Here is a 27278-nt window from a genome sequence, read left to right on the forward strand (position 1 = left end):
AAAGGGTTAGTGAATTGCAATTTGCAAGTATTTCTTATTCTGTTTGCTGTCTGATCAGTTAGTATGAATAACGACAGTCTACAGTGAATTTTTATTGAGGCTTTAATGAATATACACTATGGTACCAAAAAGCTACGTACACTTAAAGATTTTCAAAAAAGCAATAGAAACAACAAATAATATAACGTTTTGAGTTCAAATTAGTTCTCTAATAACGCGTCATTGCAACTTCAGTTTTTTTTAACGTCTAGTAGACGGTTTGTATAGTTTTCATACAGGTTTCTCACGACGTCAGCGTCAATTTCATTCCAAATTTTATACACTTTTTCTTCTAAATTTTCCCAAAAAACTATCTGTTTTCGTAATCGCTGCTTCAAAATCGCCAATAAATTTTCAATAGGATTGAGATCTTGACTGTATGCTGGCCATTCCAGTACCTCCCACTCGTTTTCTTGGAAGAAATTGCCGATAATCTTCGATTTATGCACAGGAGCATTATCTTGCTGAAAAATAAGGTCCAGGAAATGCATTTTTTCTTCGTAAATTTTCCAAATTTCCAAATAACCGACAGCGTTTAGCTTGTTTGGACACTTAACAAGCAATTTCCGTCCATCTGATCGTATTGCACCCCAAAACATAAGTGATCGTTTGTCCGAACTCAAATTTTTTGTGTTGTTTTCAAGAAATCTCGTTCCATTTCTTCGAAAAACTCTAACAATTCCGTCGCTGGAGATGCGCACCCTTGTTTCATCAGTGAAAACCACATTCTGCCAGAAAGAGAACGGCTTCTTGAGCATATTGATACACCATTATGAACGAAAACACTTGCTTTTCTTCTTTAAACTGACTTTTTTTGCAGCATTTCTCGAAAAAACGCCATATTTTTTGAGAATTCGTCTAACTGTACCTCTGGAAATTGTATCGTAGCAAGAGAAAGCGTTATGAGCCACACGAATTCGCTCCAGTGAGGTTTTGGGATCTTTCAAAACATCGGCAACTAACTTTTTTCTGATTTTTGTGACAATTTGGGGGGTCTTCCGCTCGATTTTTGGGCCTCGAAACTGTTGTTTTTCAGGTAACGGTTGTATGCATACTGTGCACTGGATCTTGATTTTAATTTGAGTTGCTTTTTGTATTTTAGACCATGAAAATCCGACATCTTTTAGCGTAACAACTTGGCAAACGGTATAAGAACAAAGTGGTTTAACCATCTTTTCTGTTTAAGCGGAGAAAGTGAGAATGAAATATCTCTTAAAACTTCTAAATTTCACACCTTTTTTCACGCCTTGTCGCAAATCATGCTTATGAAGCACGAATCATGCTTTAAAAGCAGAAATCATGCTGTACGTAGCTTTTTGGTACCATAGTGTACGTTTGCGTAATGAGTTTGTAATTAACTTTAGCACAGGGTGTTTTAAAAGATTAGTGAATTTTTAGGTTTTGCACGTTTTTGTTATTCTGTTAACTGTTTTATCGCTTCGAATCAAACGAGTTCTTTTTGCTGCCTTCCGACTGAAATACATTAATGAGAGGTGACAGTGGCTAATCACTTATCGTTCACCAATTTTGACCTCCTTGTTCTCATTGATGCTTGTTCTTTAATGGGATAATATTTTGTTTTGTCTGTTTTGGTTCTTATTTGATATTTTATTTGGCTTTTATGACTTCTGCTACTTTTATTCGTAAAAAGTAGTGAATTTTTGCTTGGTTTTGACCGTATTTGTTGTTCTTGCTGCGTTATGTTGTTCTGTATTCTGATGATTGCTAATTCATTTTTAATCTTCACTTTTCCAAGAGGTATTTTTGAATTTTGCACGTTTTTGATTTTCCCCTATTTTTGTTAGTTTGGTATGAGGTAGGCTACGTTGACTTCTTGATGAATAAATACATAATTGAGGTTTTTTTGAGGTAAGCCTGTGGCTAGATTTTTTTGATTTGACATCGTCGAATAAATTCTGAGTTGTATCGTCAAATAATTAACATTGGGTGTTTCAGTTCTTTTTCCCTAACTGTTGCTTTTTGTTTTTGTCCGAATCTTGAAATTAACAGGTGGGATCGGCCATGTAATGAGCCATTTGTTAATTCCTTTAGTCATATGAACTGATTGCTAATCCTCCTTTAGTTGTTTATTTTTGTCATTTAATGATATTATCATGCTTTATTACGTCAAGTGAGCTATTAGAAGATTTGATGATTTTATTTTATGTTCATTTATTTAATTGCATCAGATTACATTTAGTATCAAAAACTTTTTGATTTTATTCTCAAGTCATTTTTGTTGCTTTGTCTCCAGTCAATTTTCTGCTAAGTCTGTGCATGCTTCATGTCGAGGTTCTAAGGATGCGTAAAATGTGCTACACATACTGTTATCCGTTTGACATTTTTTATACTGCTGGTTTTTGTGAAGTTATTTTAGAATTTTTATAGATTTGGTACTTGTCCCGCTGTTTTTGCTTTTAAGATGTGTTTACTCATTTTTTTTTAAAAATGGGCTTTTGAACTAAATAAACAGGTAAAGCCATTGGACATTTAGTTGAATTGAAGTACCGGGGAAGGTTCAGTTGGCTTTTAATTGTTTAGTATGCTGATATTTCGTGGAAGACCTAAAATCAGTGTTTTCCCTTTTTCAAGGGCCAATGCCATTTTGACCTTTCAGGTTTTAATCAGATGGGTGACATTCAGTTCACGTTAATCACAGACCATGGAGGTCTTTTGAAAGCCTGAATTTCTTCTAGTGCCTATTTTTGAGTTATGTGTAGTGATAATGCCGACTTCAGCTCAATAATGTTAAGTTTTGGGTTTTTTAGTTACTTGATTTTTTTGTCTTTTTTTAATTCTTTTTCGGTATTAAAACTTGTTTAAAGCATTTGTGTTTCAGTGGTTAGATTTTTGCTGCTCAGATATTGCTATGAGGACAATAGGGTGCAACCAGTTTAGCATATTTTTAGTAAGTTTTACTCGTTTTCAAATTTTTAAATTGTCTTTGCCTCTGTTTGTCTCTTATATTACATATCCATTTTCTGCTAGTTTTATTATTAATTTGCCTCAACAAGAGAGTTTTGTGATAGGAATCCTTTGTATTCAATACCCTTACGCTAATACTATTTACAGTTTAAAATGTCATTATTTTGAATCTGTCAAAACTAACTCCTGTCTTCTTGGCTCGTGATATTAAATTTCTCTCCTCTTCATCACAATTTTCAATTTATTCATATTTTGGATTGTGCTTTAGGACTTGGCCTGCTACGTTTTTTGTAAGATTTCACAAAGCCCAGTTGGCTTTCAATAGGGGATGTAAACTGGCTTTTGTATTCCTGTAACTACATACTGCGCCGAAGTACTGAAAGGCCTGAATTTTAGTCGAAAATCTTAAGAATTTCTTATCTGAAATTCTTAAGAAGTTATTAAGCCCAAAAATTGTTCGTCACAATTCATTAAGATCACGTGCTTGGTAAAAATTTTTTTTCTAATATGATTCGTTGCCAACTGGAACATTGAAAAACTGGTTAGTTTTGCATTTTTGCGAATATTTTGGGTTTCGTTTTTTTTTTTGTTTGCCTCAAATAGGGGCCAATCATGCCTCCTTGGTTTAATGGTTTTCATTTTTCTTGTCCTTCTTGCCTCTTTTATGTCCAAGCAGATTTCTGATAGCCTGTTAGTTTTTATGGACTTTTGCAGAAGAGACAGCTAGTTTTCATGTCAAGAATGAAAAAATTAGACAAATTGTGCAACGGTTTTTCTAGTATTCGTAACATGGTTTAATTTTTTGGGTTAGTTTTTCTGAACTGAAATTGCAAGTATTTTTTGAACTTGTTGCTGCATGCTTGCCCGTAGGCTTAAGCATTAAGGATTCGGTTTTGAAGAATTTTTAAAACTAATTTCCAGTATATTAATATTCTTTGTGTAGCACTGCTGTCCTCTTACTTTTCAATCAAGTTTTATCTAATATACAAGTTTCCTTTGTTGCTTTTTGGATTGAAAACCTTGCTATTCCACACGCTGTGCCCAAAATCATCTCCCAATTTAAATGCTGCTATGTTCATTCCTCTGTATATCTGTGAACTTTTATCTTCTCTTTGACTCGTAATGTTCAATCATTGTGCAAGTGAATCGACGAATATTACGTTTTTTTATAAAGTTTTTTGTCTGGATTCTTTGAGGACGTGTACTGCTATGTTTTTTGTTTCGTCAAGATTTTTTTGCTGCTATCCTATGGCTTGACGCTCACTTCAAATCTGCGTTTTGATCATTGTTCCATGTAGTTTAAAATGAATTGTGTGCTTCACGTCATTTTTCCTGCTGTGTTGCATTTTTTTTGTTTTTTGTCACACGTGTGACTAACCTCACTCTCAAGAGACGTTTGCTTTCTTTAATTAAATGAGGAAAGTCAAACGATTATATGTTGCTCTAATTAAAGGTTATAATGGCGAAGGAAACCTTATATAAACAAAATAATTTCAATTTCTAAATAAAAAGGATGAAACCTCAGGAAAAGTCTTGAAGTTTTCTTATCCCTCTGCTTTTATGGCTTGGTTGGGACTGCAGGTCCACAAAGCTATCGCTGATGTTTTCTGGCAATCTGCGTTACGTTCTTTTATAATCGATTGCAAAAGAAGTTGCATACTTAATTGTACTCATGTGTCCTTTTTATAGATTTAATTATTTAAACCGATCTGGCTTTCTGCTTTTCTTTTTCGCCCTTGAATTCTTGAATTTTTGTCATCTAAATTACTCTTTTTGTTTCGAAACAGCTTACTACTGGTGCTCAAGTGCACCAAATTTAAATTGAGTACATTATTTTGTTCAATTTATTTTAGTCTTTAATACGCGAGTTAAACGTCATTTGAAGCCCCTTAGTGATCTTATACCCTCTCCACCCTCGAAGTAGGTCTCAGTTGAAGCACCCCTCCCTCACATGTCGTTTCAGAGCAGTTAGTCCGTTATCCCATTTTGACGACAGAGAACCAAATATTGCTTTCAAGTTTGGTAACCAAATAATCTTTTTTTTTACTCTTATCACTCATTTTTGAGCTTAATTTTTCTCTGCTGGTACCAGAGACTATTTCGAACATATTGCAACCTTGTTAAATGAACTCAGTTGAGCAACTTTAGTAATACAGAACAGAATTTGCGCCGTATTCTAAACTTGGTCATTGACACTGATTACGCACTCGTTGCCAATTTCCTCTAAACCCAGAATAGTTTGATTGAGTTTTTATAAATAGCTGCAACTGTTGAGAAAAGGTGTCATCAATTGATTTCTGTGTCTTCACTTTGGACTGGTACTACCTATAAAATTGCTTTTTCATGTGCTTTTACGGCAACTGATCATTGGCAATGCTTGTATGTTGAGAGTGAATTGTGCAACCGTATTGTCACCATTTTTCTTTCTGATTGAAACATGCTCTTTTAACTCATTTCACGTGACATGGAGTTTTAGGGAGGTAATAAACATGAATTGTTGCCTAACGCAAAGTTACTGTTACTGCTGGACTACAAAATTGTTGTATAAATTTCAAAAGATGTTGGAAATTTAATGTCATGCGCTACAGGCATTGGGCGATAATTTTGTCGATCTTGTTGAAAACAGTGGATTGGATCCTTCTTTAAAAATAGTGGTTAAACATAATTGGATATTTTTGAGTAAGAAAAGGTCAATTTCAAGTCGGTTTCATTTTCTGTATAGCTTGCATGCGACGTAGATGAAAGTGAATCAATCATTTCGTAGACTGTAGCTGCGAATTCGAATGTAATAATTAAATTGGCCATTTTGTTTCATCTAGGTGTCCATTGCAGTCGAGGAATTTTACTGCAGTTCAGAGCCTTTAAGTGTGACCTTTTTGTATGCAAATATAAGAGTGCTAGATTATGCACGTCATTGAATTACATACAATTTTAAATTTACAAATCTTCTTGAAAAAGTTTAAATCAATCGATTTCCTCTTTGGTCTTCAAAATGAGACTTCAAAAAGTCATTTTAATAAACATTTTATTTTTTAATAATCATTTCCTTTATCCTCCGTTTCTGAGTAAATGACGCCGCATCATTCCTTAGACATCATGCTTTCAAATAATTGAAAATAATTGGTGGGAAACATAATTGAAGAGTTGAAAAATTGAGGAGACTACTTTTGATTGAAACCATTTTATGCCATCCAACTCATACAGTTTGTGATAGTTTTTGTTACGACCCCACTTGTGGGGGGAGGAACTATATACTCAAATGATTTTTTTTGTTCAGAAAATTGTGGCCGATCGATATATTCATCGTAGAGAAATGTGAGCGTTACCATTAAAAAGCTCGTCCAGCGTAGAATTCGACTTGAAAAAGATTTTTTTTAATTTCGTTTTTTTTCTAGGAGTTATCGAGGGTTGAAATTTTGTGTGAACACGGGATATTTGGCTCGATTTTGCTCACTTTTAGTTTAATTTTTTTTCAAATTAAGATTTTTTCTATTAAAGAAGTAATTCAAAATTACATTTCACGCCAAAAAATGAAACAATTTAATTTTTTGTTCCTAATAGACGAAAGGCGATAAATAAGACTAGTTCTGGTCTCATAGGGAAGTTTACTATCCAAAAATTCGGATTCTAATTTAGAGCTCCTTTTTTAGAAAACTTTTCAGATTTTTTTGTTTTTTTTTAAGTCACTTAGAGACTAGTCACTTTTATATCGAGGTTCCGTTAATGACAAACCTCATTTACAGTCAATTGCAGCCCAACGGACAAAAATTTGGTTTCAAGGAATTACTCTTGTTTTTTTGGCTTCGACTCGGAGTTTTCGTATTTTAAATGAAATTTTGATTTTCTTTTTGTGGTTTTGCAGTCCTATGGCGTAGATTCGTTGACCAAAAGTGCAATAGGTTTCATAATGAGCATTAGTTGGTTGAAGCTATCTAGTGATTTAAGCGGACATCTAAGTGCTGTTAAGGCATTGAAAATAAACTTTAAAAAAGTTTTAAAATAGCCAATCATAAACTTATTTTCGTGAACTGTAAGTCAGTCCCAGTAGGACCCATTTCCTTCCTACTGCAACCAAAATTAATCTCGTTAGCGGTTTTATCTTCTAACTATTGGTTATATGACTTCAATGCCACAAGACTTCAAAAAAATCGAAATTTTTGGATATTTTAAATTGCTCTCAAACGAATTTTGTAGCAATTATATTAGTCCTGTCGGTCTTTTTTATGCGATTTTTCGCTTGACCAATTTTCCGTCTGACGCTTTTGAGGTTTCGTCCGCAAAACGGGATAAACAGGTAGCGCCCGGCAGGCATTAAGTGCGCTGAGAGCTTTTCAGATCTGCTTCTGCTCAAACTGTTTTGGAGACTTATGCTTATACTTATGGTGTGAAGGGCGGTTCTTAGAGGTTGACACCCCCCTTTGTTGACACCGCCACCCCCACTATTGCCTCCACCCTCAACCGCGCTGTTGCCCCTCAACCCAGTGTTGCCCCAATCAGCCCCCTGCCCACACCCCCCCCCCCCCCCCGTGGCTAGCTACCGACGAAGCCAACCGCTCGCCGGTCGTTTGAGAGCAATTCGCCCGACGTTAGTCGGTTATATTTGTATTATTGGTTCCTTTTGCAATCTTATCATAATCACGCTATCTTTATATTGATAGCTCCCATTGGTTTAGAGAAAAGTGATGATAGATCATTTTTTGCCAAGAAAAACTTATGGTTTAAATGGCTTCGACACTTTCTTCTCCCACTTTTCTAGTGAGTTTTTGGTTTTTGCCTGTGTTTGATGTTGTTTTCATAGCCATAGGATTTATTGTGATGTCTTATTGATTACCTATGCATGACAAACATCCTTGTTCTCCCATTGAGGCATAACCGAGCGTATTTATTAACATCCGTTGAAAGCTATTGAATTTAATGTCTGATAAGACTTTAAAAATATTTTTTCGAAAACATCTGTTGAACCTTAGCCAATCTTAAACTTATTTCCGTTAACTGTAAGGCAGTCTGTATTGACAGGACCACCATTCTTTGTATTCCAATCGAAATTAATCTTGTTAGCGGTTTAATCTTCTAGCCATTGGTTTTATGACTTCGATGCCACAATATATCAAAAAATTTTTAAATATTTTTTTTGGATATTTTTGTAATTGGTTCCCGTTGAAATCTTATCACAATATCCGAAAATTGATAGCTTCCATTGGCTTAGAGAAGACGTTGAACGGATCATAGAAAAAGTTTTCAGATTAAAAATTATGGCTTAAATGGCTTCGGCGCTTCTCGCTTTTTACTACCGAAAATTTGTCTTCATAGTGAATGACTTATAATATTGTCTTTTTTATGACTTATGAATCGAAAACATCCTTTTTGTCCCATCGAGGCATAATTTTGTGTTTTTATTGGCTTCTGTTGATAGGTATCGAATTTAATGGCGTTAATTTAACTGAGGGTTTTCTAAAAAATTTCGTTGTTTAAATGTATTTGTTCATATTTGTTGATTTTTTGAAGTCAGGTTGTTAAAAATGAAAAATCATATTGATGCTGAGAAGTTATTTGAAAATAGAAAAGTTTTTACTGAAAAGTTCACTTTTTAATGGCTTCGACACTTCTCGCTCAATTTTTTTTGAATTTTCTGTTCTGTCTTTTTTTTATTCCTTAGGTTGCCGTAACAAGCTGACCGGTCTCATCAGATTGTAATTAAGTATTGAATTAAAAATTTTACCTGAAGCAGTCAGTTTACAGCGAATATAGTTAAATTTAATGATAATATACAATTTCAAAAATTTTTGGAATATTTCAATTTTTGTTTTCGTCAACTTGTAATTTATTCTCATCATTGCGAGGTCCCTTCCATTTCCTTGAAATTCAAAAATTAACATGTCTACTGATTTTTTGTCGTAACTGATGTTTTGTTGGACAATATGCGTTTTCATAAAGTTTTTGTGAGTGGTGTCTTTGTGTTTCTTTTTCTCTTCTTATAGCAGATTCGGGTAATAGCAGAACCCAATGATTTTAAAATGTTGCCCAAATGAACTTATTTATTCATTCAGTGTAATATTAGTTGAATTAGTATAAATAAAAACTGAAATAAAAATAATATTTTTTAGATAATAGCTAATTATTTTAAAGGCTTCAATAATTTGTGTTTTAGCAATTTGTTCGTAATTTTTTGAGTTTTTCTGCAGCTTTAGTCCGGTCCAATGGCTTAGTATAACCAAAGACAGGTCCCATTGGTTTCATAAGGACTTTAGTAAATTTATCAGGCATTATCGCGTGATAAGGTAAAGATTTGTGTAGATAAGGTTTTATCTGATTGCTTTTTGACATTTTTACTAAGTGCTTTTAAATTAAGTTATTGACTTTTTGACGGAAATTTTTTTTTGCTGATTTTGTTGCTTCTTTCTCGTATTCTTTTTAATGGCAGATGTAATTCAAATAGTAGTTTGTTTGTGCAACGATTTTTTTAAAACATCTTTTTTGTTATCTCTTCATTTGGTTGACAATTCAGTCAAAATGTAGATAAGCTCGCGTCGGAACATCATGTGCGAATGCACAATAACGAGCCTCCTTGTTTCAATAAGTACCAAAGTATATTCAACCAACGCATCCTACTTCCAGTGAACTGGATTCAACAAAGCCTCATGAGCCTTTAATTATAGCAAAATAACTTTTGCAACTTCGCTCAAAAACAAAAATTCAACCGATTATCCGCATTTGTAACACTATGCCACCGATTTTGACTATCATTTTGGCAATTTTTCTTTCATAATCTGAATTTTATAGATTTTCTGTTCATCTTTCATACCCTTGTTAAACCAGCGAGTTAACACATTATAAAGTTGATCTCCCACCAGATGAAACCTAAGAATAATTTCTGTTCATTCAATGAGAGGGGACAAACAACTTAACATTTAAACGAAAACATTTGCCACGCAACAAAAAAGTTGAACAAATAATTTAGGTTTTTTTGTTACGATAATTTCATGAGTTTCGAAGAGATCACTGCATAATTTATTTGACGTGATGTTCTATATTGGTAGCATTTGTTTATTTTGTGGCTATTCGAGCACTATCCAAGAAACAGAGAGCCATAAAAAACTTTTTGTTTTCAATTTCTACATGTGCTTTGTGGTATACGATGTGGATTTGTTAAATGAAATTGATGACCTGTTCTTAACCTGATTTTACAATAATGTTTTAAGTCAATCAAAATGTTCATCCGACCTCCATAGAAAGCTATTGGCTCAAACTTTCTACATCAGCACAAGGTTGCTCTGACCTATCAAGGCCAAGGACTTCATATCTCGGTTTCATGAAATAGTTTTATTTGTCTCCAAGATGCTGGCTTCATGGAAAAGGAGATATGAAGTCCTTGATAAGTTTAAGCACCCTTGTACTGATGTAGAAAACGTTTGGTTATAGCTTTCGATGGAGGATGGGGGCGCAATAGACATTTTGATTGGCTTTTTATTTTGATTTTTATGAAATGAGGGTATTCGTTAAAAACGAGGGACACTCACATGCCAGAAAAAAATGTGAAGAGACTTCAAATTTAGTTGCTAGTTCTTGTCGCTTGGACAGTGCTAAAAACCTTTTTAAATTCTGATTTACAGCTTCTGGAATAACTTTTCAAAAGGCGTTTATTTGCGCCACAAACAATGCAAATGCGTGCTTTAATTAATGCGTTAATTCAACAAATGGATAAACGTAATTCATTAATTTTGCTTTAAGTTGATCATCTCTTGATCATTTCGATTACCTTTCATTGACAGCAATTCTGTAATCTAAGCATGCAAGTTAATATCAACTATTCCAGGTTATTATGCCACCTGAACCCATCCGGGGAGAGGAGGTCACAACTAGCAAAACAACGAAATTTAATCCTTGAACACAATCAGAGTAGCGCAATCTATCGCAGTCATTGGGAACGAAGTGTCATAGATACTACAACAAATTACTGTCACATAAAACTATCTATCACTCTATAAACACCGGCAATCTACTTAATGCCAATTAAACGCTGCAACATCAAAATACAATCAACAAACAGTGTTCTCAACTGCCTGCTACTACCACTGGCCTATTTGTATATTTGGATTGGATTGTAAGGACTAATGTGTAGATAGAGTTTTTAAATCAACGAATCATAACTGAGTAAACACCACGAATTGACTTGATATCTTAATGAATCATGGACGATCCTTACAGAAGCACAACAGATACAATCAAAACGAAGCGATCTAGAAGAGGTAGGGTATTTGGGAATTCTTTTTTATTTAACTCTAGTTGCGATAACAACTGTCGGATAGCTTACCGATTGAATAACTTCTTAGCGCCCGATGAATACTGCGACAATCTGAAAGGATCATTGATTGATTAATATTATTACCCTTCGTATCAAACTCCGAGGCAAAGACGAGTTTTTGAACCGAGAGGGAAATAAGAACCGTTTTTTATTATTTTTTGCGAAAAAAATTGCATAACGTACCGATGAATGAACTCGTTAGCGAACGTTGAATACTATGAAAATCTGAATCAGTGGCAAAAATTCCTCGGAGTCAGACTCTTTTTCCGGCTTCTCTTTTCTCGTCAGTGTTGCGTTTTGAAGAGTAGCGAAAACACAAGGTTGTTATTATAACCGGGCAAATGTCGAAAATGCTATTTTGAATAAATTTGACGTTTCGTGGAAACGAGTGACAATATCTCGTCATTCTTTTTGAGTAACTTTTATTCACGATGCAAATTTGTTGTGAATGTGTGGACATAAGTGACGGAGGAAGTATGATTTTACTAGTATTACTGATGAACATAACGCATGTTCACGATTTTGAGCATATAATTGTTCCGACCCTCTTGAGGGGGGAGGAACTATATACTCAAATGGGTTTTCTTTTGTTCCGTGAATTTTCGCCGCTCGATATATTAATCGTAGAGAGTTGAGACTGGTATCATTAGAAAGCTCGTCCAGCGTAGAATATGGAATTAAAAAGATTTTTTTAATTTTCGTTTTCTACAGGGAGTTATCGAGGTTTAAACTTCTGAGAAAAGAGGAGTGAATTCACGTTGTTTTTATTCACATTTTCCGGAATTTTTGCCTAAATTTTCGTCAATTTTGCTAAAATTTGTTATAATTTTTAAGAATAGTGTCGTTGATTTTATTTTTGAAGACGAACAAGCATTGTTGATTGTTTTGATTTATTTTTTTTGGTCAAAAAATCTGGATAAACATTTCAAAATTTAGCCTTTTTCATCAAAAACCACACGAAATAAGCTACTTTAGTCCACTTTGATTAAATTTGCCGACAGTACACCCCCAAACAACACTCATACAATCTTTGTAGACTCAGAGGGGAGCTATTTCTACTTTAGAGTCCGCTGAGAGTGCACTGTAGTTAAAACTTTGCCGTTTTTTGCTAACTTTACTCGTTGATTATCAAAAATGCAGAATTTATTTTGAGATTTCAACTAACAAATTATCTATATCTACAATATTCGAAAAATCAATTGTTCCTAACGGACGATAAGTATTAGCAGGGCTAGTTTTGGGCCATTCTTGGACTGTTACAATCCAAAAAAATCGGGTTGTAATCAGTCGGTCTTTTTTTTTAAAAAAAAAACTTTTTTTTTAATAATAAAGAAGAGAACATATCAAATCAAAGCTCAGGAGTGATAGGTCCAACCAATTCGCTTACTAAGCAGCTCCAAGCTAATGCATTTAGTTTTTTAATTGAAAGTTTATGGTCGTTTCTTTTTTAAAAAATAATTGACTTTTCAATAAATAATGGCTTAATTAACTTTTCCTCTATTTTTTTCTTAATTTGTTCAACTTCCAGCGTAGTGTCAGCAAAGAAAGACTGCTTCTTCTTTCTACTGATTTAATATTTATTCTCGGTTGCAGTTTTAAGCCTGAAGTTATTGTTTTCTGGCTTTGATACTACAAGATTTCAGATTTTTGTTTATTTTGATATTTGCCAGTTTTTCACGTTTTCTAATTTTGTCACATTATCACATTCTTGACAGTTCTCAGGTTACCTTATTAGCATTCAGAATAAGGCACAATTGAACATATTAAAATCGTGAAAGATATACATCATCGTTTTAACGGCCTCGACGCCTCTTTCTTGAAGAAATCAATTGAATTTTTTAATTTTGTCTCTAACTGTCATTTATACTTCGTCGTTTCGGTCGTATGAAATTTCCTGTATAGTGATAGCTTTCATTGGCTTTTCATGTAAGAAAAGAAGAACCGATATTCTGATATTAGTAGATAGCTGATGGCTTTCATGACTTTGAAAACAATCGTTTTCCAAAATTTAAAAAAGAATTTTCAACTTCGCAATTTTGTTCTTTTTATGTTTCTTTCTGTTACCTAATCTCGTTAGTTAATTACAGGTCAAATATGACATTATGGGTGTCAAGGGAATAAAAGGGATTGGTGTCCCAAAATTTTGTTTTTAAAGAATTTGTTATGACCTTACTGGCTTCGACACAGGTTTTTCACAAAAAAAAAGAAATAATTTGATTTTTGTCATATTTGACCTTCTTTTTGTAGATGCAAGAAATATTCTGGATAATTACAGGTCTCGGGGGCTTCCTTTTCATGAAGAAACGACCCTATTTAAATAGCTCTTTTTGTAATTAATGCCTTTCATGACATTGAATGTAATTTTGTTTCGAAAAAAAAAATACTTTAGCACTTCGCTTTTTTGTCTACTTGAAAAAATAAGTACTTTAGCACTTCGCTTTTTTGTCTACTTGTTACCTAGTCTTACTAAAGAATGGCCAAGTAATACATTATAGCTGTTTGAAGAAGGCGCAATCAAATATATTTTGATTGCCAAAATTTGGCTTGACGGTTTTCACAGCGTTTTCTGGCAAGTTTCAATTGAAATTTTGTTTGTTCTTTGTTGTTCTTTTTAGCCGCTTTAAAAAATGAATAAGGACAGGTCATAATGCCCTTCTATAGAAGCAGTGGTAATCGTAAATTTGTGGTAATATTAATTGATTCCTAATGGTATTTATACTTTGAAGTTAACTGTTTCAAAAAAATAAGTTAATTTTTTTACTTTACTGTTTTTGTTCTTTTTTGTATAATTGTTACCAAACCTTTTTATGGACTGGTCGCATATGTTTTCTGGTTATTTATAAGTTATTTTTGTTTAGTTTTAGGTTTATCTGACGGTATGTTGACTTTGTTATTAAATTTTGTTTTTAAGAGGGACATAAATTTTTTGATGTAATTAATGTTTGTTGTTGTTGTTGTATGATTTTGCTGTTCGTCTTGACTCGTTTTCTTAATATTGACGTATTACAGCAATCTAATGCATCAATTTTTACTCCACTGAGTTATTTGCTTTGGAGGCTATCTTATCGTTCATACAGATTTTTTTGAAAATGACTTGGGCTTTTTTGGGATTCGCAAAAAATAATTTTTTTGGGTTTTTCTATCTGTTACTCATTTGGTAGACAATTATGCCAAAATTGTGGATGGGCGGGGTCGGAACCTTATGTGCCATCGCACATTACCGAGCCGCCTTGTTAGCCTAAAACTTCATTGACCGAATTGTTGGAGTAATTACTTAAGGAGCATTTCAAGAACTAGTTCTTGTTAACCATGATGTGGGTGATTACGTGCAAGAAAGCCGACGTCAGAAAGCGCCGAAACCTGACTTGATTTAAAAAGGGCCTAAATTGTTTGATGATTACCAAGAAAAGTACTCAATGAGTTAATTGATCTCATGTTCGGTTATGATAGTTTCATATCAAGTCCCACAAGCCGCTGAGGCATGGCCTTGACCGAGAATTTCAAGATAATTATTTAATTCGCATTCAGTTCTTTTTACTAGATAAATTTTAAATTTCATTTCAAATACTCGGTTATGATTGGTTGAGATTTTGGTAGTCTCATTTCAGAAGGCAATTTAATGGGCTGCAAAAATTATCTTAATTTATCGACTAATAATTTAAATAAATTTTCGGCTCCCTTTCAATCGGCTCTTTTCACTTCGGCTGTCTTACAAGTCACCGATGTGGGTAATTCTGAAATTGCCCATGTTCTTCTTTATCCACAATTAATATTGGGAGGGATGTTTTGAAATTAAGCTCTAGTTAGATTATGTCTAATTTCGGTCTAATTAAAACTATCGTTGTTGTTCGATACTGCAACCGTGCGCTAAGGTGACGCGTCGAAATGAGTTACTTATAGCGTGGAAAAGGGACAAATCTTGTCAATGTTCTTTTCAAACTAAATTTGCTTACTGTCACCAAATTCCAGACACGCCTATAACTCTAATCGTCATACATAGTCGTGAAATATTGTAACCAAATCGGGTAAATTTACTCGAGAAATCAGATATTATGCACGTAATGAGCGCCATCGAGAAGTTTACGAAACTCGTGGTGGTGACGAATTGTTGAATAACTTCGAGAGTTAGATAACAACCGTTTAATCAACTCTCGCTGTGAACATAAACAGTTGCTTAATTGCGATTGATTAGACTATCTTTTTCCATCTCTGTTCATATAGCAACAGTTGCGAGTGCGGTGGGATAAATCTTCATTTCTAAATTTCTACTAATCGCCTCAAAAAGTGGTTTGATTTGCCGGTTTAGAGAATTTGTATCCCATGAGTCCTTTCCAATTAGTTACTAGCTGTCAGTAAATCAAAAACTGTCATGTGTTTGTTTAGAGCGTTTCCTGGGCATAAAATCACAGCTTTACTTCACTCACGCTCTCCAGGCATGGGTAAGTGTCCATTTCTTTTTTGAACACATAACTTTGACTGTTCTCACTGCTCTCAATTCAACTTTTTAGTCACTTTTTTGTAATTATACCGATTTGAATCTGATTTTCAATAGCAGCCCTCATCTTCTCAGCCGGCTATTATTGTGGAGTGTTTTGCGACTCGGTGAGGAGTGTGGGAGATGTGTCTTATTCAAACCAATATTAGCGGAGTGAATTTTGAAGCAGGAAATGAAACGCGTGACAAATTTTAAGTGACTTAAAAGAGGGGTTCGAAGCCTTCCCCAGTCAAGCCTTCCCCAAGTTTTTACTTCATAATTTTTTCTCTAGTCCATGCTCTCTTATAAATTGTTTGCCTAGCCAGTCGGTCGCGAGCAATTCGTTCGACGTTAGTCGGTTTGTTTTTCGGTTTAACGGTTTGAATAAGCTGAAATAATAAGCTGAAATTATTACAGCTTTTATGTTATAAAACTGTTTTTAATGAGAAGAATGAAGGAAAGTTGATGAATTTTGGAACTAATTATGTCAACAAAAAAAATATGAGTCAGACATGGTTTGCCTAATATTGTGTGAGTAGTTCGATGTTTTCAATTGCATAGAAATACGATTTTAGGTGTACTTGTATTATTTAAAGAACTAAATTGAGTTTTCTAATTTTTAAGTTGATTTTTTGGGCTAGTTTCATGTTTTGATTTATTTTTCAGTTTTAATAGTCACTCTAAGAACTAGCATTTGATTTAAAGGATAGTTTTCTTGACAGAGACGACGATTCGAGTAGTTTCCAAAATTCTTCTAGCTTTTTTCATAAGGGAGCGGGAAAAAAAACGAAGTTCTGGGCGTTACTAAAGTTTGAAAAAGTTGTTTTGGTAAACAAATTCTATAAGCGGAGAAAGGAGAATGTTAGTTTTTCTCATACCTATTTTGAAGCAGAGCGAGAAATGAGGATCTGAAAGAGTTTTCGCTTCGCGAGCGAATTTTGTTCACATGAGGCTTTTTCAAGCCGTTTTTGTTCTAATGTTGTTGCTTGTTGTGTAACAGATTTTTGTAGCTTAAATTTGGAATATTCAATTTGCCTTGATAGCGTTTTGAAGCCTCTGATGAATAAAAAGTTTTCAATTGAAATTTCTATGGTTTTTTAAAAAAACTTTTGCGGATTTTTATGCTATTTTTGCAATTTTTGACCTGTTGTTTTGTTTAAATGCTTCTATTGGTAGCTGCCCATAAGCATTCTTGATTATGAAGCTATTAAAACCTTTTGTCAGTGCAACACAATTTTTTTAAATCAAATTTTCCAAAAAAAGTTAAGCAATTTGCAAAATTAGTTCTAAATTTCTCGCAGTTCTCCCTCTTTGTTTCAAAATAAGAAATATTTATGAGTTTAAAGCTAGTGTTTCCTCTTTATTTCAAAATAGGAGATGCTTATGAGTTTGCGGACTAATTTTGTATGAGTATCTGTGTTGAGATGAATGCATGAAATAAATTTTTGTATGTATGTGTACCTGTACTTAATGAAAGTTATTTTCTTTTTTGGTGAATTTGTTTTTTGTTCAATTGTTTCATATTTGACTGATGTTTGCTATTATCTCTGCTTTGATGCGCTCTACCGGTAGATACTAGTTAATTGAAAGGACTTCAGGTCATCTTCGGGATTCGTCCGGCTATGTATTTTAAACGATTAAGTGTTGAAACAGGGTGTAAAAGTCAATGCCGCAGGTTTACGATAATCTGTTGATTTGAAGTCAAACGTTGCACTTTTCTTTGTCCATGAATGTTTTTGAGAGATCGAGAACAATAGGTATGAAATGTTCGTGAGTTGAATTTTTTGTTCACGTGCGGCAATTTCAAAGCAGATATGTAGCTTTAAAAGAAAGTTATCAGCCGAAATGGTTTTTGTAACATAAATAACTAAGTAAGTGTCGATTGGGGTTTTTAACCATTGAGCAGGCTTAAGATGCAATTTTGAGCTATTTTGGTCATTTGAACATGTTGGCCTCTTTTTGGCGGTGTTTGTTCTTTATACTGTCAGCGGTAAGTTTTTGGTTGCCATTAGCGCCCTTTGTGGTTTTGGTTAAGTTTTGATTTGATTGGTATCAATTTAAAGTTGTTATTTCCACAGAAATTTAACTAATTGTATTAAATTTTTTTCTGTTGCGTTAAATTTCATTTTGTTGATGAATAAACTAATTTAGCTGGTTTTTATCTAAAAATAATTTCAGTCTGTTTTAAAGTAAATTTCATTTGTGTTCATGAAGTTGGACCGATTCATATGCAGCAGTTCGACTACCGTTTTCGTTGGTTTCTGCTTTTTTTTGTTTTGTTGATCAAATTTTAATATTGTTTTTGAAGTCTGATGGTTTTGATGGTTGTGTTAATTTTGGTTACATGACAATTTACCCAATTCCATTTTACCCAATGCCAATCCTGCAACATCGCACGCCCCCGAACGTTCCGTCGCCGCAGCATCGAATAATTTTTGGGACCACTTCCAGCCTCATCACGCGGTAACAGTGCGCCAAATATACCGCGAGGTCGTCACTTGGAAGCCCTCGTTCTTCACGCTCGGTAAGAACAAGACAGGGGAACAGTTCGCCGAAGCCCTTCACAGTGTCCTCTCCCCGATTGCCGTAAACACGGATAGATCCGATATATCTCTGACCCTCTGTATGATACTTCCGCACCTAACCCTCAGTCGAACAAAGAACACGGACGATGGATCGAACAATAAGACCATCAAGCGTAGACTGCAAGCATGGTACAGCTGCAACTTCTCAGAACTGTTCTGTGAAGCGAAGGCAATCCAAATGAGAATTCAAGGAACAAACAGCAGCACTCTGACCTCAAGATGTTCAACGATTTCATGTCTCGTGGTAAGATCAGTAATGCTATTCGCGTTCTTTCGGATGAGCACAAAGGCGGCGTGCTCGCACCTACCGATCTCATAGACGGTAGACCGGTCCTCGAGATTTTACGCGACAAACATCCTGAAGGTCAACCCTTGGAGCCCAACTGCATTCAGAGCGAACATCCACGCACGCTTCCTTACCACCCTGCTGTCTTCGACAAAATCAGTGCCAGGCTCGTCCGAAAGCATGCAATGAAGACTCATGGCAGTGCCGGGCCTTCAGGTCTCGATGCCGATGACTGGCGTAGACTACTTTCTGCTTTCGGACAAACCTCCACGAACCTGTGCAAGCTTGTTGCCAAGTTTGCTAAGAGGCTTGCCAAGTCCATAATACCACCGGATGATTTGATTGCATACAATGGTTGTCGACTAGTGGCTCTGGATAAATGTCCAGGTGTGAGACCTATTGGTATTGGTGAAGTAATGCGTCGCATCACCGGACGCATAATCGTCGACTGCATCAGGCAAGATCTAACATCCCTCGGTGGAAACATGCAACTGTGCCTGGGCCAGAAATGTGGCATAGAACATGCCATACATTCGCTTCGCCACAGTTTTGATGATCCCGAAAACGAAGCAATTCTTCTAATTGATGCCAAAAACGCTTTTAACGTGCTCAATAGACGAACAGCGTTAGAGAACGTGAAAGCCTTATGCCCATCTTTGCATGTTGCCTTACAGAATTCCTATAGCCACCCGTCTCATCTCTACATCGGTAAGTCGACCATACTGTCTTAGGAAGGTACGACACAAGGCGATCCCCTTGCGATGGCAATGTATGGAATCGCGATCCTACCCCTAATAACAAGACTTCATAATGACTCTTTGACCCAAAAATGGTATGCTGATGATGGTAGCGTCGTCGGTAAGTTAGAAGATATCAGGGCACTCTTCGACAAGCTCACTGAGCTCGGTCCCAAGTATGGATATCTTGTCAATCCTCCGAAGTGTCAGTTGATAATTAAGCCAGGAGGCGAGCGCCAAGCGTCAACTGTGTTTGCAGGCACAAATGTGGAAATCACGCAGGGCGCTCGAGTCCTGGGATCAGTTATCGGAAGCTCTGAGGCCAGTAAAAATTTCCTGAAAGATGCAGAAAATAAATACACAAAAAGTTTAGACAGACTTGGTCAATTTGCTCTCACCTCTCCCCAGAATGCCTATGCATGTTTGACGAAGGGGGTTCAACAGAAGTTGAGCTTCCTTTCGCGTACTACACCTTCCATGGAGGGGGTTCTGGACAAGGTGGAGGAGCGGCTTGGCCGAGTCATACCGAACATCGTCGGCAAAGAAGTAATCCAAGAGGAAAGAGAACTTTTTTCTCTCCCTCTCAGAATGGGTGGGCTTAACATCGCCCTCCCACAAGATCTTCACAAAAATCTTGAGCAATCAGTTGAACTCTCAAGACCATTGGCGTCATTCAATAATATTCAACAATGTGAAGTAGAACAAACCAAGATCAGTCTTAGACGGAAAGCAGGCAATCAACGTGAACTCATCTCGAAAAAATCCGGAATCGAAAACAATCTACCAGAAATGAAGTATACCATCCAGCTGGCCTCGGAGAAAGGAGCATCAAGCTGGCTTAACGCGCTTCCGTTGTCAAAACATGGTTTTGACCTCACGAAGACTGAGTTCCGTGATGGATTAGCACTTCGCTACACCTGGGAAGCGAAGAACACGCCAGCCATATGCCCATGTGGGAAAGAATTCAGCCTTACCCATGCCCTCCATTGCGCCAAAGGCGGTTATACGCACCTACGACACAACGAAATTAGAGATGTGTTTGCAAACCTGATGGATGACGTTTGCCACGATGTACAGATAGAGCCAAAACTTCAGTCGCTCGATGGAGAAATTTTCTCGAGTAATTCCACCACCACTGATGATGACGCTCGACTGGACATCAAGGCAAACGGTCTGTGGGGCTCCCGCTTTATTTGCACTTTCTTCGATGTGAAGATTTTCAACCCTCATGCGAAGAGCTGCCCTAAGACCATAAAAGATGCATACAAATATCACGAGAGCATCAAGCGAAATAAGTACGAAGAGCGAATCCGCGAAACCGAACACAGCAGCTTCAATGCACTGGTTTTTGCTTGTTCGGGTGGTCCAGGTCCATCAGCATCGCGCGTTATGAAACAACTCGCAACCAAGATCAGCGAAAAACGCGGAGAGCCGTACGCCGACACTATAAGCTACATCCGAACGAAAATCAGCTTCGCACTTCTGAGGAGCTGTGTTCTCTGCTTGAGGGGATGTCGTGCCCTCAAGCCTCGTGTTCTCAGTGAGACTTCGATTAGCGCCGTCGTGGAGGAGGGGAGGCTGCACTGAGTGTTTGGCTGCTTATCTTTATTCATTTGCTTATTCCTTGATGATCCATTTTTATTTTAATCCTTCCATTCTAGTTCCCTATGTGTGCTATATATATATATATATATATATATATATATATATATATATATATATATATATATATATATATATATATAGGTGCTTTCCTCTCCACTTGTTATTTATTTTTTATTTTTTGACTGGGCCGTCTTTACACTGTCTGGAGGGGAACAGCTTGGAGTGCAGCATCCGGCTACTAAGTGCTACTCATCATACCCTATTTTTCGACCTACATCCATCGATGCCGGATGGTGTACACGGCCCTTTTTTTATATTTATAGATAGAGAGAGATGCCAATTTACCCTACGCCATTTTACCCAATGCAATTTTACCCAATACCAACTTACCCAATGCTCTTTGATCTTTTTGTTCAATTATCCGATTGCAGTCGCCATTAGCAGTCGCTATTACAAGGATGGTTTAAAATGTTTGTGGACAATATAATCCCATGTTCGGTTGTGATAGTTTCATATCAAGTCCCACAGGCCATTTAATTATATAGTCTGCTAATCCCATGTATTAGGCCATTTATTTTCTAGTCGGCTAAATAGTAGTTCTGGTTAATTTAGCAATGGGATAAATTGGGTAAATTGGCATTGGGTAATATGGCATTGGGTAAAATGGCAGGTTGGGTAAAATGGCATTGGGTATAATGGCATTGGGTAAAATGGAATTGGTTAAATTGTCCTGACACCGTTAATTTTATTCACACAGCTAAACGAGAAAAAACATATGGTGCTTCGTTCTACCTTTCGGGAAAGTTATTCTAAATTATTTACTGGATTTTGATGAGAATTTTGCTCTAATTTGAGAGCAATATTGATAGCTTTTTTCATAATTTATCTGTCTGCTCTGTTTCAGCTAACTAACGTTTCGCGTAAAATCTGAAATTGTTTTGCCTATATACAACTTGCCCTCATGAATTGATATGTAGGTCTACAAAGTTTTCACTCATCCATCGCTGCCAACATTAAACTGAAAAACATGCAAACTTAATTAGTTTTTAAGTTCAGCAACGCTGTAGATGCAGCAATTGCATAGCGTAAGTTTTAGTTTTAATTTTGTTTTTTTTTGCTGTTGAATGATTTATATTTTATACAATCGTTCATTCATTTATTCAATTTTGTACCGGTTAAAATGTAGTTCAAGTTGTTTACTACTATTACTAAAGATGATCAATTTGTTTTCACGAAATTGTAGGAGCGTGTGTTGTGTGTAGGGCGACAGATGGTGGGCTTTCTCTCTGGGCCTGTTCCTGGTCATCCTGTCTCCCATTCCTGGATCTCTGAGGGTGACTGCCTGCAACTCTATCTCCATCTCAGTCAGCCTCATACTTCTACTCCAAGTGATCGGATACTGGATTGATCTGAGCAAAAGGCTTCATGGTCAGTTTTGTCAGCAAAATGATATATAACCCCCAACCCCTCCAGTGTCTTTTCTGACTTTAACCCCAACTACAAATTAAATGTTACATATCACTTTACTTTGACTTCTTTTTCGGAACATCAACTTCTGCTTTCGAATGTTTGGTAGTTTCTAATGTTAGTAACCGCTGGACTGAATTTGGAAAAGGGCACTTTGAGAAGTTTTGACACCCTAGGAGTCTCTCTTAACCTCTTCTGCAACGCTTTTACATTTGCCCCACTTACTACATTTGCACTATCTACATTTGCCCCACTTACCCCTTAAACCTGAAATGCTCCTTCCCCAATAGACCATACCCTCTGAGTTCTTAAAACTGCGTACCTAGCCGCACTCCCCCCCCCCTCCAGCCCAGACTTATTTACATCTATCCCTTCTACTCTCATTATTTGAATTTTTGTTGAAGGTATTTTAGGCAAGGCTTTCAATTCATTTTTCAATTTGAATCAATGTTACAATTAGAGAGAGACTTAATATTATCATAATAGAAACCGTAACCCCTAAAACTGAACCTGGCTATGATACAACCGCGCTCTTGCCATTCGTTGGACAGTAATTCGGCCACGTCTGTAACGGAGAAGGATTTGGTCGGCAAGTTGTGGATGTTGTGAATAAACGGGAGTTGTTTGTTGCTTTCAGAAAGTTTTGTAGTATATCAATATATCTGCTTCTTAGGAAAATAATTGATCAAATGTATAAAACTAACAGAAAATGGGAATAATTAAAAAAAAGGCTAAAAGTGATATTTCTGTTCCCTTTTTTGCTTACCAGAGTTATTGTATTTGTATCTAAACTAAGCATATGAGTTGATTTAAGTTGAAGCAGAACTTTACAATTTTATGCATATTACTGATTGTTTCTTGCTGCTGAGGTGTTTGATGCTGCTCAGGCGACTGTTTCTGAGCTCCTCAATGACAAATTTCAAAAGAATTGGATAGTTTTTGAGCTGTGATTGAAGAAGAGTTTTAGTTTCCAATTTTTTTTACCGTGATTACTAAGAACCACGATGACTATGAATGATGCGAATCAATTTAGATTAGATTAATCGGTTTCGTTTGGGTTTTAGTGATCCGAGTGACAGTGTTCACACAGAACATGTGTGCAGTGGCCAGCAATGTCCTCATCTACCTTCTATTAGATCTCTACTTAGATGAAGAGGAGGGCAAGATGAAGGATGAGTGGCCTGTGTACTTGTACCTCTGTGGCATTATCCTTCTATCTGTCATTGGGAGATTGTCTTCTGCTGCCAACTCTATAGCTATTGAGAAGGACTGGGTTGTAGTTATCGCCAATGCGGGACATTTTGCGCTCACTGGTTAGTTCAAAGATTACCCGGGTCAACGATCGTACTTTCTTTGATTTCGTACTAGGTCATATATGATTCTTAGTAATCATACTAGGTCATATATGATTTGTATGAATTCTTGATAGTCATACAAGGACCATATATGATTTCCTAGAAATCATACAGAGATCATACAAAAAATTTCAAAGACTAAAAACTGTATAATTTTGATTTTCTATTGAAGTTTAAAAAATTTCTTGGAAATTATACAAGGTCATATAAGACACATAAAACATTGACTGGTGCCACAAATTCTCGTATAATGTAGTCAGAGGAAATTTTAAATTTTTATATCGCATTTGCAATCCACATTTGATTCTTTGTGTGCGCTAAAAGAATAACTTTGTGGTTTAAACATATTCAGAAAACGAATTAGAGGTTATATGCAAATTTTTCTTGATTATTTTTTGTAAATGAGCTTTTATAAGTATAAACTGGCTAGTGATATATAGGTGATGTAAACCTATATAAACCTGCTAATGTTCTTTACCAGTTCCTATATCGTAGAAAAGCCAGAAAAACCATCATCCAATGACTTATTGCCAGCCGCTTGCGTAGTTATTTCGGGGCAAAAGTCGAACAAACAACGTCCTAACCGAACAGATAAGCCAGCCGCTCACCTAGTAAATTCGGGGCTTAGCTGTGATAAACACAAGGAAAACAACAGCAATTTACACAGCTTTTATCTACTGAAAAATCTTAATCGATTAATATCTTTTTAAACCTAGAAAATGTTCATTTTTTCACATTCACTCCACTGATATCTTTATCAAAGTTAAGTTTCTGTTATACAACTATCGACATAATACAGTGCTATGCGCGGTTTGGTTCATTGGTTTTAAGGTTTAGGTTAGCATAGCACTTTTAACTGCTACTTTTTACTTCTGTATTTTACTTCATTCTTCAAAACGCTTCCTTCCCTCAATTTATTTTAACGCGTCTTAACGCTTGCCTTCATGAACAAAATTACACTAATTACACTTTTTACGACTAGTGCAGCCCTCTAGTTCTCTGATTAAATGCGGCTCAGTAATTCAATCCCTCACGCGAGCGCAGCCCAATTTTTATTTCTTTATTTATTTTTTTGTCTACTTTTCCCCACTCTCAATATTTATTACTTCTTGAATAGTTTTTCTTAATAAACGACTTCTTTTACTTTGAATAAAAATTTATTGATATCTTACCACGCAGAGAAATACAACGAACTAATCAACTTCTACGAGGCTAGCCAAGAACACCAAGAAAAAGAGTAAAAGCAAGCAGAGCCAGCGGAAGCCCTTCCCGGCGCTTGAAATGGCTCCCAGCAACAAGAGCAATCAATTGGTTTTAAAGGAAAAAAACTCTGAAAAAACAGGAGCATAAACTCATCTTTCCGAAATTTCGAACTTTCTATTTTTACTTATTGATGTCTTTTTAAATTGATTGAACTTGATTGTACATACGTTTATAATACCTAGAATTATTTAGTGCCCAACTTTTAATTAGTGCAGATGATATTGTAGTTAGGGTTTTATGGTGGATCACAATGTGATGCCGCGGTATCATATAGGTGATGCCCTACCGAATAAAGAAACAAAAAGGGTAAAAGATTTTCGAAAAATGGACGTATGATTCTCGGTCTTCGTACTAGGATCATGTATGATTTCTTGGTAATCATACAAGGATCATATATGATTTCGTTGGTTTCATACAAGGAGCGTACTAAGAAATCAGGTATGGACTGTATGAAATCATATATCATCCTTGTTTGAAATCAAAGAAACTTCAACCCGGGTATGGATAATCTTGCAAGATTAACATCCGCGTTAACCCTAAATTCTGTCAAAGCTAAATTTAAAATGTCTCATTAATAGCCGCCAAGCGATAGCAAGGGGCTATTATTGCCCTTCTCTTGCGATTTCATGACTCGAAGTGGAATATTGGTTTTCTTGAGTTGGTTTGTTTTGTTACCGGAGACACTATTTGCCCAAAGTGCGTTTTTGAAATAAAAGTTCAATTGAGAAAAAGGTTTTAATCGCTCTCGAACGAAGTTTGAAACAATCATGGAAAAAATGTTCGTCTTTTTTACGACTCAAAAAGGAGTATTGAGATTCTATGGGTTTTTAGGACTCGAAGAGAAGTATTGGTATTCTACAGGTTTTTAAGACTCGAAGAAGAGTATTGGCATTCTACAGGTTTTTACGACTCGAAGAGGAGTATTGGTATTTACAGGTTTTCACGACTCGAAGAGGAGTATTGGTATTTACAGGTTTTCACGACTCGAAGAGGAGTTTTGGCATTCTAACAGGTTTTTACGACTCGAAGAGGAAGAGAAGTTTTGGTATTCTACAGGTTTTTAAGACTCGAAAAGGAGTATTGAGGTTCTACAGGTATTTACGACTCCAAGAGCAGCATTGAGATTCTACAGGTTTTTATGACTCGAAGAGGAGTATTGAAATTCTACAGGTTTTTACGACTCGAAGAGGAGTATTGATATTCTACAGGTTTTTTTTAGCAGAAAGCAAGTTTGTTCATGACTTGAATTTTTGCTTCTTTCTATTCGAGCTTTTACCTCCGTTTTTGATTGTTGACTTCTGTTTTCGAACATTGGACTTAAACAATGGCTTAGTTTGTAATGTATAGCAATTGGTAACAGTCTGTAATTCAAGGTGAAGAGGTCAATTTGAGAAAATTTGATCCCATTTAACTACTTACCCCCCCCCCCCCCCCCCAAACTACATTGTTTTGGAGTTTCGAATTATTCAATCGGCTGCTTTTGAATTCATTGCTTCATTTCGACATGGAAACGCTGATGCAGACAGCCTATCATACAAAGTATTGGGGTGAAGTTGTAGTGGCAGTGTTTTGTTGTTCAGATGTGAATGCGACTATGAGGCGTATAGACATGGTGACCAACATAGTGGCTCCGATCTTCATTGGGTTCCTAATGGACGGACCTGGACACAAGTTCACAGCCATGTTCATAGCTGTCTGGAATGTGGTCTCTGCTGTCTTTGAATACAGCATACTAGTACACATATACACCATGGAACCAGCTCTCAGCAAAAAGTCGAATTCATCAGGTACGAACTTCTTACTGAGATAACTTTTTAATCATCCGTCCGATCATTTAACTTTTTGAGTGACTTCTTCCCGCCCGCTTGACTTTCTAATTTTTGCGTGATCCAAAATGCTTTCATTCAGAATTTAGGCGGCAAACTTATTTCGCGGCAGTGTTATTTACTAGAAGCGTAATAAAAAAATGCGCCAAAACTGGGTTCAATTTTTTTTAATTCTAAATCTGAGTAGTGGTCTATAATTCGCTCTAGCGCAATCATTGTAAGCTCATGACATTATACCGCTCCGCAGCTGAAGTAGGGCACAGAGGGGGCTGTGGAGGAGGCTTAATTTTGTTGTGTCAAGGGCATCTTCGTGAGGCTCAGTACCCTTTGCCCTCATCATTTTTTCGGGTCTTTTCCGTTTGTGCCGCCCAGCTTGGTGGGTGCATATTATTTGCAACCCGCAGACGCACATAA

The 27278-nt window shown here is 36.1% G+C and overlaps 1 protein-coding gene across 2 annotated transcripts in view; it reads left to right on the plus strand.

Moving 5' to 3' along the window:
- Nucleotides 1-10720: 10720 nt before the first annotated feature.
- LOC142355569 (solute carrier family 40 member 1-like) overlaps nucleotides 10721-27278 on the plus strand; it is a 42579-nt gene continuing 26021 nt past the window's right edge. Inside the window, exons 1-5 of one of the 2 annotated variants that reach the window (XM_075407691.1) lie at nucleotides 10721-11210; nucleotides 15650-15705; nucleotides 22216-22381; nucleotides 23485-23733; nucleotides 26619-26825. In XM_075407691.1, the coding sequence (XP_075263806.1) occupies nucleotides 11153-11210; nucleotides 15650-15705; nucleotides 22216-22381; nucleotides 23485-23733; nucleotides 26619-26825 (736 nt within the window). In that variant the 5' untranslated portion in view covers nucleotides 10721-11152. The remainder of the gene's footprint in view (nucleotides 11211-15649; nucleotides 15706-22215; nucleotides 22382-23484; nucleotides 23734-26618; nucleotides 26826-27278) is intronic. The other variant, XM_075407695.1, reaches the window with a different exon arrangement.

This window comes from Convolutriloba macropyga, chromosome 2 (genome assembly GCF_964194025.1).
Source record: "Convolutriloba macropyga chromosome 2, txConMacr16.3, whole genome shotgun sequence".
NCBI lineage: Eukaryota > Metazoa > Xenacoelomorpha > Acoela > Convolutidae > Convolutriloba > Convolutriloba macropyga.